The sequence below is a fragment of the Taudactylus pleione genome, unplaced genomic scaffold, assembly GCF_031769625.1.
Source record: "Taudactylus pleione unplaced genomic scaffold, aTauple2 ptg000019l, whole genome shotgun sequence".
Taxonomy (NCBI): Eukaryota; Metazoa; Chordata; class Amphibia; order Anura; family Myobatrachidae; genus Taudactylus; species Taudactylus pleione.
In genome coordinates this window covers 38,721,566-38,736,488 of record NW_028284421.1, presented here as the reverse complement: position 1 = coordinate 38,736,488, position 14,923 = coordinate 38,721,566, and the positions used below count along the sequence as shown (strand labels likewise).

The 14,923-nt window shown below is 41.5% G+C and overlaps 1 protein-coding gene across 1 annotated transcript in view; it reads right to left on the bottom strand.

Moving 5' to 3' along the window:
- TYMP (thymidine phosphorylase) overlaps positions 1-14,923 on the bottom strand; it is a 73,081-nt gene that overhangs the window by 48,640 nt on the left and 9,518 nt on the right. The window contains exons 3-4 of the mRNA XM_088447245.1: positions 14,034-14,159; positions 4,273-4,475 (exon numbers count right to left, since the gene is read on the bottom strand). Of these exons, the coding sequence (XP_088303371.1) occupies positions 4,273-4,475; positions 14,034-14,159 (329 nt within the window). The remainder of the gene's footprint in view (positions 1-4,272; positions 4,476-14,033; positions 14,160-14,923) is intronic.

Genomic DNA, 14,923 nt, shown 5'->3' with positions numbered 1-14,923 from the left:
GTAGTAAGCCCCTTAAATAGTGCCACCAGTAGTAGTCCTCCCCAGTAGACGTTCCCCCTCCTGATGCAGCGTCCCCAGTAGTAGCTCCCCCCCAGTAATGGTGCCCCCAGTAGTAGCTCCCACCCAGTAATAGTGTCCCCAGTAGTAGTAGTAGTAGCTCCCCCCAGTAATAGTGTCCCTAGTAGTAGTTGCCCCCCAGTAATAGTGTCCCCAGTAGTAGTAGCTCCCCCCAGTAATAGTGTCCCTATTAGTAGCAGCCCCCCCAGTAATAGTGTCCCCTGTAGTAGCAGCCCCCCCCAGTAATAATATCCCCAGTAGTAGCACCCCCCCAGTAATAGTGTCCCCAGTAGTAGCAGCCCCCCAGTAATAGTGTCCCCAGTAGTAGTAGCCCCTCCCAGTAATAATGTCCCCAGTAGTAGCCCCCCCAGTAATAGTGTCCCCAGTAGTAGCAGCCCCCCAGTAATAGTGTCCCCAGTAGTAGTAGCCCCTCCCAGTAATAATGTCCCCAGTAGTAGCCCCCCAGTAATAGTGTCCCCGGTAGTAGCAGCCCCCCCAGTAATAGTGTCCCCAGTAGTAGTAGCCCCCCACCAGTAATAGTGTCCCCAGTAGTAGCACCCCCCCAGTAATAGTGTCCCCAGTAGTAGCAGCCCCTCCCAGTAATGGTGTCCCTAGTAGTAGCAGCCCCCCCAGTAATAGTGTCCCCAGTAGTAGTAGCCCCCCCCAGTAATAGTGTCCCTAGTAGTAGCAGCCCCCCCAAGTGATAGTGGCCCCAGTAGTAGTAGCCCCCCCAAGTGATAGTGTCCCCAGTAGTAGTAGCCCCTCCCAGTAATAGTGTCCCCAGTAGTAGCAGCCCCCCCAGTAATAGTGTCCCCAGTAGTAGTAGCCCCCCCCAGTAATAGTGTCCCCAGTAGCAGCAGCCTCCCCAGTAATAGTGTCCCCAGTAGTAGCAGCCCCCCAAGTGATAGTGTCCCCAGTAGTAGCAGCCCCCCCAGTAATAGTGTCCCCAGAAGTAATAGCCTCCCCCAAGTGATAGTGTCCCCAGTAGTAGTAGCCCCCCCAAGTGATAGTGTCCCCAGTAGTAGTAGCCACCCCAAGTGATAGTGTCCCCAGTAGTAGTAGCCCCCCCCCGTAGTGCAGACACACAAGTTACAAAAAAATAAATAAAAAAAATACACTTACCTGAATCCACACTCCTGCTCAGGTCACCGCATGTCAGTCCTCCCAGGCTGGCGCTCAATGCATTATGGGAGAGACATCATGACCTCATGACGTCTCTCCCATTACCCACTGCAGGAGCCGGACGGAAGCCCGGCTCTTGCAGTGGGCACGCAGTAGTCAATGACAGTCTATCTGACTCTCATTGGCTGCTGATTCACACACATCTCCGCCAGCGCTGGCGGAGGATGTGTGTGCAGCAGCAGCCAATGAGAGTCTGTCTGACTCTCATTGGCTGGTGAATAACACACACATCGCTGCCGTGCTGGCGGCGATGTGTGTGTTAGCACACTGGAAGCCTAGCGCCGGTCCTGTGTAAATGTGTAGCGCTGACCGCACACATTGCGGTCGGTGCTACACTGGCTAACTAGGGCGGGCCGGTACCGTGGCCGGCGTCGCCCCCCCGCGCCGCCAGTCCCACAGTGCCTAGGGCACGTACCCCGCTCTCCCTGCCCTAGTTACGCCACTGCCATGGAGCTCAACAGGGACCACACAGATCCTCCTTCTGCACAGGTAAGTGCCAGTGGATGTGTGAAAATGTTTGGGAAGATGCACTAAGCCTTGGAGAGTTATAAAGTGGAGAGTGATAAAATACCAACCAACCAGCTCCTGTCTTTTTTCAAACACAGCCTGTAAACTGACAGGAGCTGATTGGTTGGTACTTTATCACTCTCCTATTGTTATCTAGGGGGGTGGTAGGTATATTTATGCAATGTGGAGGGATATATTTTTTTCTAGGGGGGAGCATTGGTGTCTGTTTTAATTCTGTCTGTGGTGGGGGGGTGTATTTATTTTACATGTATGTGAGGGGTGTAAAAATTAGATATGTAGGTCACTAATGGTCTCTGCATTATCTGGCGGTCACTGCAATGCTTTCTGCATTATCTGGCAGTCACTGATGGTCTGTGTGTTATATGGCACTCACCGCAATGCTCTCTGCATTATATGGGGGCCACTTCAATGTTCTCTGCGTTATTTAGCCATCCCTTGTAGAGAAGCCAGGGCCGAACCCAGCAATACTGATAGTGCAGGTTATAATTTTACTATTTACTCTTTTCTGAGATGAACTCTTATCAGAACCATTGTCCCAGCAAGAGAAGATTGGTAAATAGTCACATAAGTTCATTCATTGATATGATTTGCGGATAAGAAATTATACTTTTCAGGGCCACCCTTGTAACTAAACATGAATAGGCCCCTATGATAATTACACTGATATAACAAGGTATCATATGAGCTAAAAGTTCTGTAGTACTAGAGCCATATTGAAAGATGTGTGAGCAGTAAGATACAAACAATATTAATTTGAGAGTTAAATGACTAGTAAACTGTATCTGAAGCATCAAATGTCTGGAAAAAACTCCCCTAAACAATTTTAAAGAATATATAATACATAAGTATTGCTTTCCAGTCTTTCAATTTTTTTTTACAATGTATAGAGGTCTCCGATGCGGCCCATTCCTTGCTTAGTGTATAAATGTATAGTGGCTGCAACAGCAGCAAGCTCCCGGTCCCCTGATACAGTATGTTATTATATAACCTTAATCACTAAACTGCCAGAGTTTAGGAAGAGAAATGCATTAAGGCTTAATGCATTTCTCTTCCTAAACTCTGACAGTTTCATCAGAAGGGTAAGTGCCACAATTCTTATTAACTTCAAGATTCACTATACAAAGGCCAAACTTACCAGCAGACGGTGGTACAACTTGTGATTGATGACACTTTGCATTATCCTACTGGATTATTCCATTGTTGTGGGGGTACATAAACTCCACGAAGAGCTGCAAATGGTTATCAAGTAATGCAACGTAGCAGTTACTGGTCAATGATGTGTTCAGACAGACCAGGGATATATGCTGATTCACTTACACAAGCTAAAGATACCTTTATAGGAGGATTACCACATTTTGCTATGTAGGCATAAATGTGAGCATTATCATCCTATTTCTGTATGAGAAGACTAGGGGCGGGGTTTGACCGCGTTTTACTCTTGATGCATCTCACCCTAGGAGTGGTAGTCTGGCATTTTCCATATATAAAAAACACTGGTGCCCTCTATATATTCCCCTGTATCTTCATTATAACTACTATCAATATTTAAGTGCATGATCGTAAATTTTCACTAATACAAATTGTTCTGTCCTGTTTCTTTTTTATCTCATTCCTGCTGAGCATTATTGTTCCTATTAGAGATACTTACAGGACCAAAGAACATAAACACCACTGTTTGGACAAAATTGGCGGAAGGATATATTATGTTTAACTTTCATGTAGAACTTTTTTCGTGCTCACAATTTGGTAGCGCCTGGAGTGAATCTACCTTTATTTCATTATTGCACAGTGTGTACCTAGCAATAGTTAGGCCATAAACACCTAAATTATATTGCTCAACATGTAGCTATGTTTTAAATGAATTATTTTAAATCTATAAGGCAGTTTTTCTATGACTAGGAATCTTGCAGATTTAAAGCATGAAAGATTTTTGGGGATTATAAAATGACTACCAAACCTTAATATATGTAAGGGATGAGATTTGAGACTTGTCATTTGTTTAATATCCAGCATTCATGAGTCTAAACTGAAGAACTTTTTTTAGGTTTCAAAAACCAGATTGTAGTCTGAACTTTAAAACATTTCTATTATGTAAGTCACGGTGACAGAACAAAAGAATATCAAATGCTATTTGTGTGTTAAATAGAAGGAAGACAACATCCATCTTGGGAAACTTATAAGAACTGTGAAAGTACAGATTTTTCAGTGATTATGCTTTGAGATTTGAAGCAACAATTTTTTTTAAGGCAAAGCCAACCTGCTTCTGCTTTTAAAAATATGGCCACTTTGAATCCAGCCACACAATTGCCGAAAAATCTGCACTTTTACAACTTGTAGCCTATTACATTTCCCCCTCTGTCTGTAATTTTCTAGTGCAATTTAGAATCTAATGATGGACTGTTTGCTTTGGATAACTGACTGTCTCTGTTAGGGTGAGAGCAGGAAACGGCAGAGAAGGGCGAATAGGTTCACAGTGAGCAAAATTGTTTGTCTGTCATCTAATACCTTACAACCACAGGCAGCGAGTGCTGGTGCCAGGGGCAGACTGACTTTATCTCCCACTCCTCCTGTGGAATGTTTGTCCACCAACCAACCACTCCATTCCTCTGGCCATGTGAGCACACAACCTGAGGCTACCATTTCTTTGGTCAACGTCATGGTCTCCTCTAGGTTCATTCCACGAAGACGGATAGCCATAAGCAGTGCACCTAGAAATACAAGCATACTACTTTTAGAGATAAGTGTCATCCATTTCTTACAGCAAATTCATCTTGTGAGTAAAGGAGAGGACATGCTCCATAATTATAAGTTTTTCAACTTGGCCATTAAAATGCTTTTTCTTTATCCATATATAACAAGATTTAAGTGTTCTTTGAAACCTGTCATGCACAACACATTCCAAACAATGCTTGTTCTCCCCATATCTTCAAAGGAAACGTGGATCAATTTAATAACACCAAATTTTAATGTTTTCTAATGTATAACGTTTTGATAAATATTCTTCATAAATATTATATTTAAAAATGCACTGTTAAAATGGGCAGATGTCCATTTTAAAAAAAAAAGATTGCAACACTTGGAGGTATATTTACTAAAATGCAGGGTTTTTGAATTGGAGTTGTTGCCCGTAGCAACCAATCGGATTCTACTTATTTATCTAGCACCTTCTAGAAGGTAATAGCTAGAATCTGATTGGTTGCTATGGGCAACAACTCATTTCTAAAAACCCGCACTTTAGTAAATATACTCCTTGGACTAGTTTTACATAATTTGAGCCTTTAGGAACCACACTCTTCCATTAAAAGACCAAATATAGTGAAAATGGTGCTCTGAGGTCTAGATGAATATAAGATTCAAACACAAATATCTATTCCTTTTGTAAATAAAGTTCAGTGAAGATTTCAAGAATTATATGACATCTTTACAGCCTACTACCTAACTTCTGACCCATGGACAGGGATCATCATTTACCCTATTTTTGAAAGATCCCTTCCCACTCTTTCTACCGTTCACCCGCTTTTTCCTCTCTCTTCCTTTCAGTTTCTCTTCCTTTTTCTCTATTTTAACCAGTTATCTCTCTTTTTTTTTCCATTGTTTAGTTTCTATTATGTTCATTTTTATTTCAGACAGGTATATGTTTATGTTTATACACCTTAACATATTCAAAATTGTATTGAATCATGTACAATGTCTGTATTTTTCTGTTTCTGATAAATTTCAATAAAAACAGAATATATATATATATATATATAAAAAAAGTTCAGTGAAGAATTCTTTGTGAAATAAGTCTTAAACCTAATGCTTACAAATGTGATTATTTTCCAGATAAGAGTTCCTCAAATGGATATTGCAATGTGATTCAAAAAACAAAAACTAGCTCTCACAAATATAAAACTGGTTCAGAATATGAAAAAACATTAGACAATCAACACAAACGAAGTACTGTAACTGAAACAAACAGGAAAATAAGAATAGGAAAAGGTCTGTAGAGTTTAGAATATGAAAAACAAAAATATAAGGCAAATCTCAAGTCAAAATAGATTGCATTCAATCTCAGAATCAATATATTTGAGAGACATAGGGGCCTATTCATCATCACTTATTTTTCACAAAAGCATGTGAAAATTAACATTTTCACATACTTTTGTAAAAAATAAGTGTCAGGGCTGTTCATCAAGTTCCGAAAAAGCACTTGATGATGTTATTGAACGCCACTTTAAGGCGGCGTTAAGCCCCTGATAACCTTCACAGGCTATTTACACGGCAGCCTGTGAAGATTTACAAGGCAGCCACACAGCACAGGGATCTATTCAGATCCATTCCTGCTGTGTCTGCACTGCCGAGCCCCTGCTGACATGTGGCCCGGGTCACCGAAAGAAGACAGGTGAGCCGGCTAAGGAGAAGGAGGGGGCTGGACACCCGTGCGGGGGGGATCTGAATCGTACACGGTGTTGGGGCAGTGTAGTCCGCAGTCTGTCTTCAAGCAGTGAAAAGTTTCTCACTTCCGAAAAACTGCTTCGTAGAAACAGCAGTTTTTCGGAGGTGATAGTTTAGAACAGGAGGCAAGTTGAATGCCTCCTTAACTGTGTTTGAACTTGCAGCGAGTTCAAACCATAATTATCACACTGCGATTACATACACAGCTCTGCGTGTCATAAGAGCTCCCACGGCTGTGGCAGGTCAGACCTGTCGCAAGGGCAAGATGGCTGCTCGATGTCACCGATATTTACGCACGGAAGCGGTATCGTACGCATATGAGAAGGCAGCAGTGGGTGTCCTTATGCTCAGGTAAGCTTTGCAACCGTTAGCATATTTTTGCAGCTGCAATGCGTACGGCATCGCAGCTGCGATCACATTAGTGTGTGTCTCTGAATCAGGCCCATAATACAGAGATTCTTAACCACCTTAATAACCTGCATTCTTCGCTGATTGTAATAAAAAATGTATACTCTGCTTGAGTAATTTTTAATGCATGCGTTTGTTATTGTTCGTGGACTAATACCAAACAAAGTGGGCCTGAGTCGTATGCAGGTCTGTATGCAGCCACATTTGGAATCTGTATATTATGATGTAACTATACATTCCACTTTACATGCACTCATAGTCGCACCGTCCCACTCTTTTCTGTCCGTCAGCACAGCTGTCATCACTAGTATCGTCACTTACCCTTACTCTATGCTGGTGCAATAGATCCGTCTGAAATAGGTGTCCCCTCTACATTTGCCCAACTGAGAATAGTACATAACTCTGGCTACACCCCCATGACACTCCAAAGAGACAGTTCTCTTCCATGCGCAAGCCCAGCTGCCATGAAGAAATGGCAATTTCACGTACATAGAGAAACGTCTGAGATCCATCAGACTCAATCACCCGGAAATATGCAAAGCTGTGTATGCTCGCTACAGCGCTTGTGCAGTTTGCTAAAATTTGCTAGATGCAGGCTATTACAGACCAGTGTGCCAATCAACTTCAGGCACAGTAACTACAAGTGTTATATCAGGACTGATGGCCTGATTCAGAGATGTACGCAGTAGCACATCTGCAGCATTTTTGTAAGAAGGGACTGTGCTAAAATTTGCAAAAGCCACAGGAGGTGTCTTAAGTAATAAGAAGCCCACTGCCATTGGATCAACTGTGTGACCATTGAACATTTGAGTTACCCAGGATGTCCTGGAAAGTCATGCTGCCGGGGCCAGTGATGCTGCGTCCCCTTGGCTTTGGCACGCCAAGGAAACTGGGTCGGTGCATCCGTTTTCTGGGACGCACCGGTTTGCCTCTCCCCCAAATGCCAGCAGCATCTCAATCCTGCTACGGATTTTGGGGAATTGCGTGCGATATTGCAGTCTCAGATCTGCACATGCGCAGATATAGAAACATCGGAACTATGCATAAACATCGGCTTTACATACATCACTGAATTAGGCCCTGAGTGGACAAATGCAGACCGTAGGAACCTATTTACATTTTATATATCTGGAATTGAAGTAGACTATATGCACATTGAATTTGAAGGGATTTAAAACCATTATAATCTAACAAATTTGTGAAGGAAAACTTGCTTCTCCTTTCAAGGTGTTTTTTAAAACTTTTTTATTCGTTTTAATACTTTGTTTAAAATAAAAGGGATTTGTTTATGCCTTCTCATGTTAGATGAGATTTATTTCTTGCAAAGATCGTGGTAGTTGAATACACAAATGCTTATGGAATCATTTCAATGTGAGTGGATACAGATGTGTCGACATACATCTTACTTCCTTGCGTGTTAAACAGCCCTTCTAGTTGCACCATGCATGACTGTAGCGCTGAGCGTCTTTTCGTTCAACTTTTTACCTGCAAGTTCGTCTTATTCGCGGATTCAGTATGATTTACCCCAACACCGGCATCCCAGCAGCAGTGAAAATCCCAATCGTCGAGAGGTAAGTAGTGACTAACCTATTCTCCCCCCTAACCCTCCCTTAGGGGTGCCTAACCCTAACCTCCCTCCCAAGTGCCTAAACCTAACTCCCCTTTCCCCACCGCCTAAACCTAAGTCCCCCGGGGGGGTGCCTAACCCTAACCTCCCCCAGGGGGTGCCTAACCCTCCCTTCCCCTCGCCTATCCCTGAACTTAAGGGGGTGGTGCCTAACCCTATGTTCTCCCGGGAACCCAAAACCTAACCATCCCCCCCCCGCGGCTGTCCGCGCCTGGCTTACCTTCGATCGGTAAGCCGGGTGACAGGCGTCGAAATCCCGACGCCTGTCATTTTACCTACGCGGTAAAATGACAGGCGTCGGGATTTCGACGCCTGTCATTTAGCCCTTGCTAGGATTAGACAGTCGGGAAGCAGACGGTCGGGATTCTGTCCATCGGCTTCCCCTTATTCGCACAGTGATGTGAATAGGATGCACAAGCAGCTTCTGTTGATTAAAATGATATGTGACATGCCTATATTCTGTGTGCGGGTGCATCTGCATGCGAAATGCTATGTGTCACAGCCACTCACACTGTAACATTGTATTTTGCATGCAGATATAACCATAGGCGCATACAGAATAAGACCCATTTGAAGGTAAAAAGTTGCATGAAAAGAAGCTAGGCGCAGGGGCGTCTTGAGAGGAGGGGGCCCGTGAGCACTTCCCGTGCGGGGCCCCCTCCTCTCTCTCCGGTGGCCGGCAGCCGACTGAAGCCAGAGCATTAGTAGACTACGGGCACTAGAGTGTGCCCGGAGTCTACTGCGCATGCGCAGAACGGCGGAAAAATTACAGCGGCGGCCATTTTCCGGTGTTCTGAGCAGCGTTGACACACGAGGTGGGACCACGGACAGGTACATTTTTAAAATAATATGAGTGCAGGGTGTGCGGTGTGAGGCCCCCTGGACCCCATGTGCCCCGCACACACTGCATCCATTATAGATACACCACTGGCTAGGCATTACTAAGTCACGCATGGCGCAGCTGCCTAATTGTAGCACTGACCCTTATGATCACTCCTACAAACTTGATTGGTAAACCTATAATTGTGAAGTCACACAGCATTGTCACTACCTGGTTTTGCTTTTTAAATTATTGCCGCTTTCAAAGCACAGGCTAACTCCTTGGAATCACGTCTGTGTCTGCAACCTGCAGGCTAATAAAAAAGGGTCTATAGGGGAGATGTATCAAGCCTAGGAGAGTGATAAAGTGGAGAAGTTTCCCAAAGAAACAAATCAGCTTCTCTAATTTCATAGACTATGCTAGATAAATGTCAGAAGCTGATTGGTTGCTTTGGGCAGCTTCTCCACTTTATCACTCTGCTAGGCTTGGTAAACAAGTGAAACAATCCTGGAAAAAGAGAAAAGCCAGATTGGTGATACTGCACATATATCTATCTATAAAGGCGTACTATTACATCTGATTATCAGATTGAATCTCTGGATCTTATTTAAAGATAATTCATTCTTTAAATTTGAGTGGAATACCGTGAAATTAAACAATAAAAAAAACAGGTTATACGTTCACTATGAAGCTATTGCGGAAAAATAAAAAAGGTCAGATTGGTGATCCTGTTTATTTCTCATTCTGAAGATGTAATATTAAATCTATGATTAATATCTGGAAGATACTCCAGAGTAAGGTCTGTTGACCATATATGCCAAGGATCTATTTGTTCTCAGGGGTAAGTATTTAGATTTTTCATATCACGTGGTATGGTGATAGTAAATTAATGTGTGGATGTATTTCACATCTGGAGAAATTGTTGTTGATCGTCTAATGTTTTTTCATATTCTGAACTACCATTTTATACTTTTTGAGGGACATTTCTGTTTTTGGATTCATATTGAAATATCCATTTGAAGAACTTTCATCTGAAGGATATCACATTTGGAGGTATCCTATTTATATATTATTTCACAAAGAAATGTACACTATTCCTAAACTTTCTATACACAAAGCAAATTACACATTTTTGTTTACATTCTATATTTATTTAGACCTCAGAGCACAAAGCTTTTTCACTATTTTTGGACTTTTCTTGTTGTATATGGATTGTTTGTAGTCACCTATTGGTGAAAGAGGCTGCACTGAGAGGAGCACTGAACAAAGTTACTTACTGTATACCACTAAGTAACATCTGAAAAAACCCCACTGTATATACTTATTTTTATTTTCCAATAAATATTAATTTCTGTAATTACTAAAACAACAAAAATTGCAATGTTGATAGGGGCAGGTCTTATTAGAATCAGCAGCTTGCTTTGCACATAGATATATCTGACAGTGACGGAAGGCTAACATAAGCTTTTTTTGACATAACATGCAAAGCCACAAGAAGCTTGCGCATCTAACTGAATCTACCTCATTGACTTTTAATAATTTAATGCTGTGTGGCTAAAGATTCTTCATTTTGGTAATCAGGATGAATAAAACTTTAGATGTTATTATTTGTGCTATTATAAACTAGAGATGAGCGTTTTGGTTTTGGCTTGGATCTTCCAAGTTTGGATCTCCAAATGAGGCAAAATGTAATCTTTCACAGACATCTCGGCACAAATGTCCATAAAAGATGACTTTTTGCCTTGGTCTGAAAACCGTACTTGTCAGGAAGATCCAAGCCAAAACCGACACGCTCATCTCTCTGATAAACATGAGCAGGTGTGCATTTATTCATTGTATTGATATACATAGATTTTTAAAACGGGAGTTGTATGGTGTTGAATTCTATGCTAAAGTAAAGTTTCATATTGCAAAAAAGAAATTCTGTTGTCCACTAAAATAATCATTGGCAATGGCCCACCAATATTTAAGGTGTTATCATTACTGTTCCACAAAGCTCTGCACCGTCAGGCACAGGCATTGTCCTGCAATTACTATCATCTGTAAACAACACACTAGGAAAAATCTATGTGGTCAAGGTTGTGGAGCAATGTGGTGAAAGTTCAACTGTTGTTGTTTCTATTAGTATTAACCAGCGATCAAGTGCCCACTGGTAGAATTACTGACAGAGCAGTGAGTGGAAAATCTCAGGAACACAAAGGTGAAAAAAGTCTGAAGCCTCTCACAGCCAACCCAGTATTTGGATTATAACATATTTATATTTGACCACTTCTCCTAAAATCTCCTGACCCATTTCATAACAATCGATTGCAGACTGTATTATTTTGTGGGTAAATATTTTCTTTTGTGTGTGTTTTTTTTTACCACACTCATGTTTCTTTCATGTTAAAAATAATTCATGCTATTGTGAGGTATGAAGTAAGGTACCTCCTACCAGTCCAGAGTTTTGCAGTGCAGTTCTGAAATCAAAAGAGGTATAGTGTCTTAGAAAAGCAATGTGGAAATAAGTGGATCAAGGCTTCTTAGCCTATAACAGGGATGGGGAACCTCCTGCCCGGGGCCCTTATAAGGCCCTCGGTATCATTTGGTCTGACCCTCAGAGCTTTTTTCTGCTAGCCTCATTTGGCTAGCAGGATGCCTAGAATGGCACATTGAAGCCAGAGTCTATGCAGCAGCCCTTACAGCTCCGCTCCGGCATTGCTGTAATCATCGGCGATTGTGGCCCCACCCCCATGTGCCGTCACGTGGAGGGGGCATGGCCTAAACCAGGCCCACAAATAATGTTATATATATCAAAATTGCCTTCGGCAGAAAAAAGGTTCCCCACCCCTGACCTATAATGTCCAAATTTTATAATTAGGGGTACTGTGCTGTCCCGCCTTATTTTATTTATTTTAGATTTCCTTTATGTCTTTTGTAACTTTCTTTGTGTGCGCTTTAAAACCCTGGGAATTAAATTTTTATTCTATTCTACCCGAGCAACTGTTATATTGCATTTCAGGACAAAGAGAGCTTTTTTTCTGTGAAAATATACTGCAGCTCTTCTGCAGCAAAGGGGCTCCCCCTTTGGAACATAGCTGTGGTGATTTGCATCCATTTAACCACAAAATCATTAGTGAGTCTGGGCATTGATGTATTGGAAATTAAGGTTTGACTCACAGTATGCATTCATTCCAAAGGTGTTCAAAGTGGTTGAGGTCAAGGCTCTGTACAGGCCAATCAAGTTCTTTCATACCAAACTCCGCAAAATTTGCTTTGTGCAATGGAGCATTGTCCTGCACAAAATAGGAAGCGCACTATTCTCTAGAATATTAGTGTATGCTGGCTGTAACCTTAGGATTTCACTTCACTAAAACTAAGGGGTCCAAGTAAAACCATGAAAAAAGCCCCAGACCATTGTTCCTCCAAACTTCAGTTGGCACTACACATTCAGGCAAAAAACATACTCCACCAAAACCCAGATTTGTCCATCAGGCTGTCCAATGGTAAAGCGTTAATCATCAGTCCAAAGACCATATTTCCCCTGCTCCAAAGTCCAATGGTGGTGTGCTTTACTCCACTTCAGCTGATGTGTAGAATTGTGAATGATGATCAGAAGCTTATGTGCTGTTGATTCTCCATGGAAACCCAATTCATGTAGCTACAGACTTGTGCTGTTGTTGCTTCCAGATTCAGTTTGGAGCTCGATAGTTAGTGTTGCAGACTATTTCTATGTGCTGCAGTCTTCAGCACTCGCCGGCCACATTCTCCGCGCTTGTGTGGCCCACCACTTTTAGGCTGTACTATTGTTTCTCCTAGATAGATTCACTTCAAATAAACAGCAGTTTCTCAGGCAGCTCTAGCAGACATTTGGTGAATCACCTTGTTGGAAAGGTGCAGCCCATGTCGTTGTCATGAATGTCACAGAGCTCTTCAGTACGACCCATTCTACTGCTAATGTTGTACTAGGATATTACATGGCTGTATGCTTAATTTTATGCATCTGATAGCAATGGGTGTGGCTGAAATGGGCAAAAATTAATTAAGAGGTCTCCACAAACTTTTGGTCATGTTGTTTATAAGCACAAATATATTTCATTTAATTGTAATATACAGGTAAACATGTGAAAGATGGAAAAAACACTTTTGCACCAAAGGCTGAATTCATGAATATAGACAACCCCCAACTTTAACAAATTAACCTGAGTTGCAACCTAATGAGTTTTCTTTTTTATTTCATGATTTACTTGTTTGTTATTTAACTAAAGGCGACTTGGAGGTGCAACAAGAGACTCCAATTGGTTTCCTCTTCACAGCATTTATGAGGTATTATTGTACCTGCTATTAGATTGTTTTAGCTGTATGTGTTACTACAAAGTGCCAATGCAGATTCAGATCCCCACTGCCTTTTCTAGTCTGATTAACACTACGTAGCATAACAGGATTCTCCATTCTAATGTAGGACCAGGCACCGGAATAAACGATTCTTGTTTCTAAGACTGGACTCCCAGGCATTAAAATTATACTTATATGCTCTACTCTGCTTGTGTGTTCTACTCTGTGGTTCCCTATAAACTTTTGGTCATTCCAAACAGCATTTCCGAAATTTAGACAAATATATTTTGGGGAAATACAGTAATTTGGGGTGTTGCTGTTATTATTAGTTCATAAGAAAGCAGCTATTATTCAAGTGGTCATTACTGTTAGGATTATTATTTTGATCATGGTGACATAACACTGCAGCTACGTCAGAAACATTTCTCTTTGAGTTACAATTTGTTGTTAAAGATTATCTTGTTTAATTACTAATAAAGCCTGTCTTTCAGACAAACTCGGATATAGTTAAGATCTCAGGGATTTTCCTGCTACAAAGGATACATCTAGTGGTCTTTATAGCTAGAAAGTCACTAAACTCATACCAATACTTATCATTCATAAAAGGGGAATGTGCATATTAGCCATAATTTAATGTTATTTGTGTGTTGGTCTGGTTACCCAGCTGACTGTCTTGAACTTGGCCAGTCATTGTTGATTTCACCACGTGTCTAATCTCCTCTGATGACAGTACCAGGCCATCACGCTTCTTAGCGATGATATCGGCAATACGAAACCGGAAAATATCTTGGGAGGCAACAAAAAAGTAAAGAAAACAAATGAATCATAATCACATGTGTTGTTTGGCAAAAAAATTGTAGTTGAAATGTAGAATCTAGAAAGGCTAAATGCACTACAATACAATATGAAAAATAAACATTATTAACAACTTATACTTGGCTTAGCTTGCAGGACCAACAAAAAATAGGTCCTGAAGCAAAGTAAAAATTTGGAAAGTACATCAAACTATAAAACAGAGAATCATAAACAAGCATGCTTTTCTCAATGTTGTGTGTTTTTGTGCGGTGCAGGGAATGCAAAGTAAATCTAAAAACAGCTAAATCAATCCCAAAACAGCTAAATCAATCCCAAATGAGAATACTCTTCAAGGCATGCCTCTCATTTTGAGCCAATTTGCCACTACAAAACCACACACAAAGGAATGATACCTCTATTGTACAACATTATGCTAGACACATTTTGGGATCTCCCCCTAAGAAGTACTGTTGGGAATAGGTGCAGCAAGAAGTTCATATTTTACCATGATTAAGGAAATGGCATATAACCATATAATAGGTGGTAATACACGTTGAATAGATTAAGTAAATGTTTGGCACCCCAGATCCTGGAGGAACTGTGGCCACAGGGGGATTCTTTGCCACCAATGGTTTATCACTAACTTCTGTTCTGGGACAAGGTGCATACCATTCTTAATGCTCTCCTGGGAGCTACCAATCCACAGATACCCCAGGACATTCATTATGCTACTCTTCCCAGAATATCTTCAATCC